Raw genomic sequence first — 6,763 nt, 5'->3', positions numbered from 1 at the left:
ACTCACTCACACACACACACACACTCACACACGTTTGTGATGTGGTTGCTGTGTGCGTCTCTGATGTGATGCTGTCGTTGTGTGACAGCGAGTGGTACGGAGACGGTTGCCAGGCGACAGCAGGATGGATGGTTCAAGCTTTATGGCTTTAAGTGGTTCACGTCGGCCACAGACGCTGATATGACGCTGACTCTGGCTCGCATCACAGACCGGCACGGACGCAGCACAGCGGTACTGACACACACTCACAGCCGTGATGTCACATAATAATATTTCATAGCTTATGTTCACTACAGTCACATATCGTATATCCAAAGTCCTGTCATGAAACTCTGATGGCGCAGTCCGATAGGTCAAACTTAGTCTGACATAATGACATCACCACACGGTGCAGCTGATTGGTTCTCTTCTGTATCAGCAGCCAATGAGCTCGCTGCTCAGCATTCAAATACTTGGCTAGTGTTTGCTTTAGTGGTTGCAGCTTGCTTCAGAAACCCTCCACCTTCCCCAGCTCCACCTGTATAGATCTGCTACGAGGTGTTCATGTATACTATGGGGGTTATTAATGTATGTTATATGTATTGGCAGCAGCAGCAGATCTGTTCCTCCAAGACCAAACACATTAACATTTTCATGTGTGTGTATATATATTTATATTTATATTTATGTATATATTGGTTGGCAGGTCTGGAGTTTCATTCACACAGAAAACAGCTGTTTTAAATAGTAATATTTCAAATTTTTGACTGTATTTTTGATAAAATTACACACATTCAACAAGATATTCAGTTGGAAATGTTGATGTTTCTGAAAGAAGTCTCTTCTGCTCACCAAGGCTGCATTTATTTGATCAAAAATACAGTAATATTTGTGTAATTTTATTACAATTTAAAACAGCTGTTTTCTGTGTGAATGAAACTGCAGATACCAGACCTGACTCTTAACTATAAACTACGCAAAAACCTGGTGAGCCCTCTGTCCATGCGCAGTACTCAAAACAACCAACAGCTAAAGATTAATAGTTCAAGCAGTCAGAGCGTGTTTTTTTTTCGGTTTTTCATTTAAATAATTACCGTGTGTTTTATCTGTTTGTGTGTCTGAGTCTGCGCGCTGAGATGAGGAAACACCTCCCTGCTATAACAAGCATTTGAAAAGCAACACACGTCAAACATCTTCCCTAGTAATGACTTGTAATGAGAAGCGTTTCTTAACCTGCTGTCCAACAAAAGAGAATGTTGATTAGCAATGGATTATAAATATACTTAATTACTATGAAAATACCCGAGGTGGATTTAAGAACAATGATAAACCATACATTGTTGCAGTCGAGTATTTATTGTTTTAAAGTTTCATGATTCAGAACATTTTTATCTTCTTTTTATTCAGTTACAGCCATAGCTGGATGCTTTTGTCCATATTAGGGATTTCCTGGAGCATCATGAGTTCTATTACTTCTGTGATGCATTTGTGGAGTTTCTGCGCGAGGGCGCCCTCTGGTGTCCAGTATGAATGAAACACACATTACATGTGTTTATACTCCTCAATAATGGCCTATCTATAAAAATAATGCTTATCTTAAAAGAAATTTGAAGTAGACATATGATAATCCATGTTTTTCTACAGTGTAGAGAAGTGTGCTGGAGTTTTTATTAAATTGTACTGGAGGTTTTTTTTAAATAGCATTTCAAATCGCAAAATAAAATACTCTGATGTGCCAAACCACCAGAACCGTGGTTAAAAAAACAGCTATTTATTGAACTATGGTCCAGTCACACCGATGGTACTCAAAATACTTTTCCAAGGTTGGCAGATCTGAGATACTGATGTGATGCACTCTGTGTGTGTGTGTGTGTGTGTGTTTGTGTCTGTGTCTGTCTCTGTGTGTGTGTGTGTGTGTGTGTGTGTGTGTGTGTGATGTGCCCTGTGTGTGTGTGTGTGCAGGGCAGCAGCGGTCTGTCTCTGTTCCTGGCTGAGGCCTGGGACTCTGACGGCTTGTGTAACGGGATCGAGGTTCAGCGGCTGAAGGATAAGCTGGGCACGAGGCAGGTGCCGACGGCCGAGCTGCTGCTGGACGGCATGAGCGCTCAGCTGGTAACACACACACACACACACACACACACACACACTCCGCCGCTGCTCCTCCAGACTGTCACTCTGCTCTCTGTCTGTCTGCAGCTGTCAGAGGAAGGCCGCGGCGTCGCCTCCATCGCTAACATGCTGACTATAACGCGCATCCACAACACAGTGTGTGCGGTGGGTGCCATGAGGAGGTGATTACAGCACACTGCTCCGCACATCAGCACAGCTCCAGTGTGACGTTAGTGAACAGGCATGTGTGTGTGTTGTAGGATCACTCACCTGTGCAGGGAATACGCACGCAAGCGTGCCGCCTTCAGGAAGCTGCTGAAGGATCATGCGCTACATGTGCAAACGCTAAGCAGACTGGAGGTAAACACACACAGGAGTATAATTTTGCCAGAAAAAGTTTTAGAATTTTTATCATGTTAATCTAAAAAATCTTGTGTAATATAATTTGTGCTTGTTTGTTTGCTGGTTTTTATTGTATTTGTTATACTTGTATTTTTTAAATTGTTTTTGCATTAAATAAAAATATACTACTACTACTAATCTCATGAGCACTGCTCATGTGTGTGTGTGTGTGTGTGTGTGTGTGTGTGTGTGTGTGTGTCAGGTGGAGACTCGCGCCGCATTTCTGTTCGCGATGGAAGTGTGTCGTCTGCTGGGCCGCGAGGAGAACAGAAGCGCTAGCGACAGAGACACACTCCTGCTGCGGCTGCTCACACCCATCGCCAAACTCTACACCGCAAGTATTTCTTTGAGTGTATTATCGGTTTGAAGCGCCTCTGGTGATGTGTGTGTGTGTCGTCAGGCGGTCAGTGTCGTGTCAGAGGGGCTGGAGTCATTCGGCGGTCAGGGATACATTGAGGACACAGGGCTTCCTTCCATGCTGCGCGACGCTCAGGTGAGTGTGTGTGTGTTTTTGAGAGTGAGAGTGACATATCGATATTTTCTTTATAAACGATTCGATATGAGGCAATACCGTTTATATCGATATACAGTAGTTTGATACGAGCGCATCTGAAAATATAGCGGAGGACACAGACTGAGCTGTGTGTGTGTGTGTGTGTGTGTGTGTGTGTGCAGATGTGTGTGTGTGATCTTCACCTGTGGTTCTCTGATGAGTTTTCAGTCGGTCAGATCTGCTTCAGCCCAACAGATGGCAGCACACACTTAATCAATCCTGCGTGATCTTTACACTCGCATTACACACACACTACACACACACACATTTACTTATGAATCAGAACGCCAAAAACATTTCATAGACTAATTTTGTTTTTCTATAAATACTACAATTCTATAATTGCATTTATTACAAAATAATATTTTCTGTAACACTATTTTGAGCACAGATGATGTCGTTCCCAAAGGGAGGTTTGTGTCCCTCAGTTATGGTGTAGAAGTGCAAACAGACACACACACATATATGAGTTCTGAACAGCAGAACATTATATATGTACCAGACTGAATTTTAAATAATTAAATGGTGTCAGTGCGATTATGCTGGGAAATGATGCTGAACAGCACAGCAGTAAACACACACACACACACACACACACACACACACTGACTGACGGGCCGGTGTGTGTTAAAGCTGGTTTCTGCGGTCACGCATCTCTCTGTAACGAGGTGTAAACGCAGCGGCTGGGATTGATCTGCTGCAGCCTCTCGTCCAGCGGGAATGAACGGCTGCACCGAATCTGAACACACACACATCAGAGAGAGAAGATCGGAGATGAATCCAGACATCCAGGAACACACGTGTGTGTGTGTATAATACACGCTAAGCTTAGAGTCCAGCTGCTCAGAACGTAATCTGGATCAGAAAGAGAGTGTGGAAATCCATGATCTGCTGTCCTGGATCAGGCAATCCATCTTACGCTGAACTGGATTATTATCATTAACTAAACCTATAACATTTGTGTTACTTCAGATAAATATAATAAAAAATTATAAATAATAAATATATAAAAATTATATTTTTCAGTTTTGTTAAATTTAACTTGAACCACTACAATAACTGAAAGTAAAATAAAAATTAATGAAAACAATATAGATTTAATTAAATGAACAAAACAAAGAACTAAAAACAAAAACACAAAATTAAATAAATGAAATAATTCAGAATAGTAATAAAACAACAATACTGAAATAACGTTGCTGTAAATGCTGTAATTTATTTTAAATTGTCCGATCTCTTATCTGAGCCACAACAAAAAAATAAAAACTAACACACATGCAACTGTTAGAAACTGATGATTGTGTCATTTTAATTCAAATACAGGGATAAAAAAGTTAAAATTAAATGCATTACTTTTGTTTGATATTAAATACAATTTCAGTTTGATTCCTTATTTTTCACTGTAATGGTTATACAAGTCAAGTGCAAAATAAAAATGTTTGTGTTTTATATATATACAGTGGGTACGGAAAGTATTCAGACCCCCTTAAATTTTTCACTCTTTGTTATATTGCAGCCATTTGCTAAAATCATTTAAGTTAATTTTTTTTCCTCATTAATGTACACACAGCACCCCATATTGACAGAAAAACACAGAATTGTTGACATTTTTGCAGATTTATTAAAAAAGAAAAACTGAAATATCACATGGTCTTAAGTATTCAGACCCTTTGCTGTGACACTCATATATTTAACTCAGGTGCTGTCCATTTGTTCTGATCATCCTTGAGATGGTTCTACACCTTCATTTGAGTCCAGCTGTGTTTGATTATACTGATTGGACTTGATTAGGAAAGCCACACACCTGTCTATATAAGACCTTACAGCTCACAGTGCATGTCAGAGCAAATGAGAATCATGAGGTCAAAGGAATTGCCTGAAGAGCTCAGAGACAGAATTGTGGCAAGGCACAGATCTGGTCAAGGTTACAAAAAAATTTCTGCTGCACTTAAGGTTCCTAAGAGCACGGTGGCCTCCATAATCCTTAAATGGAAGACGTTTGGGACGGCCAGAACCCTTCCTAGAGCTGGCCGTCTGGCCAAACTGAGCTATCGGGGGAGAAGAGCCTTGGTGAGAGAGGTAAAGAAGAACCCAAAGATCACTGTGGCTGAGCTCCAGAGATGCAGTCGGGAGATGGGAGAAAGTTGTAGAAAGTCAACCATCACTGCAGCCCTCCACCAGTCGGGGCTTTATGGCAGAGTGGCCCGACGGAAGCCTCTCCTCAGTTCAAGACACATGAAAGCCCGCATGGAGTTTGCTAAAAAAACACCTGAAGGACTCCAAGATGGTGAGAAATAAGATTCTCTGGTCTGATGAGACCAAGATAGAACTTTTTGGCCTTAATTCTAAGCGGTATGTGTGGAGAAAACCAGGCACCTGTCCAATACAGTCCCAACAGTGAAGCATGGTGGTGGCAGCATCATGCTGTGGGGGTGTTTTTCAGCTGCAGGGACAGGACGACTGGTTGCAATCGAGGGAAAGATGAATGCGGCCAAGTACAGGGATATCCTGGGCGAAAACCTTCTCCAGAGTGCTCAGGACCTCAGACTGGAACTAAGGTTTACCTTCCAACAAGACAATGACCCTAAGCACACAGCTAAAATAACGAAGGAGTGGCTTCACAACGACTCTGTGACTGTTCTTGAATGGCCCAGCCAGAGCCCTGACTTAAACCCAATTGAGCATCTCTGGAGAGACCTAAAAATGGCTGTCCACCAACGTTTACCGTCCAACCTGACAGAACTGGAGAGGATCTGCAAGGAGGAATGGCAGAGGATCGCCAAATCCAGGTGTGAAAAACTTGTTGGATCTTTCCCAAAAAGACTCATGGCTGTATTAGATCAAGAGGGTGCTTCTACTAAATACTGAGCATTTTTCAGTTTTTCTTTTTTAATAAATCTGCAAAGATGTCAACAATTCTGTGTTTTTCTGTCAATATGGGGTGCTGTGTGTACATTAATGAGGAAAAAAAATTAACTTAAATGATTTAAGCAAATGGCTGCAATATAACAAAGAGTGAAAAATTTAAGGGGGTCTGAATACTTTCCGTACCCACTGTATATATATATATATATACTACATAATACAAGCTCTTATTTGATATATTTTCTATATTTTACTTTTATTACATATTGTTGCTAAAATCCACCCTGAATCTGTCCTTGACGACTGGACGCTTCAGTGTCCTGTAATTGCAGAATGACACAGAAACCAGCGCAGAACTGTAAACCCTGTCGTGTGTGTTTCTGTCCGCAGGTGTTGAGTATATGGGAGGGAACCACTAATGTTTTGTCTCTGGATGTTCTCCGCTCCATCGCGAAGTCGTCTGGGTCGGTTCTGCAGGCCTTCTTCACCGACGTCACCGTGAGAACACGCACGCGCTAGCGCTTCATGACTCAGAAATTATTATTACTGCTCAGTGTTGACTGTAATGTGATCCGTACTCTTGAACAGCTGCTGGTGTGTGTGTGTGTGTGTTTGCAGGAGCGTTTGCTGGCGGCCGAAGCGTCTGCTGCTCTGCGTCCGGCCGTCGCGTCTCTGCGCACATCGCTCTCGGCTCTGAAGCGTTTCGCTCAGACAGCAGCGGCTCGACCCGCGGGAACTCTGGAGCTGTCAGCGCGAGACCTGGCCTACAGCCTCGCTCGCATTTACATGGGTAAAACACACACACACACAACTGGCCTAGAAGTCAAGTCACCTTTATTTATATAGCGCTTTTAA

At 42.2% G+C, this 6,763-nt stretch overlaps 1 protein-coding gene across 1 annotated transcript in view; it reads left to right on the top strand.

Annotated features, from left to right (window-relative positions):
* Positions 1–6,763, top strand: part of LOC107755317 (acyl-CoA dehydrogenase family member 11) — a 13,607-nt gene that overhangs the window by 5,408 nt on the left and 1,436 nt on the right. The window contains exons 6-13 of the mRNA XM_016572073.1: positions 89–231; positions 1,942–2,091; positions 2,176–2,270; positions 2,349–2,448; positions 2,693–2,828; positions 2,886–2,983; positions 6,299–6,406; positions 6,527–6,698. Coding sequence (XP_016427559.1) covers positions 89–231; positions 1,942–2,091; positions 2,176–2,270; positions 2,349–2,448; positions 2,693–2,828; positions 2,886–2,983; positions 6,299–6,406; positions 6,527–6,698 — 1,002 coding nt within the window. The remainder of the gene's footprint in view (positions 1–88; positions 232–1,941; positions 2,092–2,175; positions 2,271–2,348; positions 2,449–2,692; positions 2,829–2,885; positions 2,984–6,298; positions 6,407–6,526; positions 6,699–6,763) is intronic.

This window comes from Sinocyclocheilus rhinocerous, unplaced genomic scaffold, assembly GCF_001515625.1.
Source record: "Sinocyclocheilus rhinocerous isolate Xijiao unplaced genomic scaffold, SAMN03320098_v1.1 scaffold3945, whole genome shotgun sequence".
In the NCBI taxonomy this organism is placed as follows: Eukaryota; Metazoa; Chordata; class Actinopteri; order Cypriniformes; family Cyprinidae; genus Sinocyclocheilus; species Sinocyclocheilus rhinocerous.
This window is presented reverse-complemented; position numbering and strand designations above follow the sequence as displayed.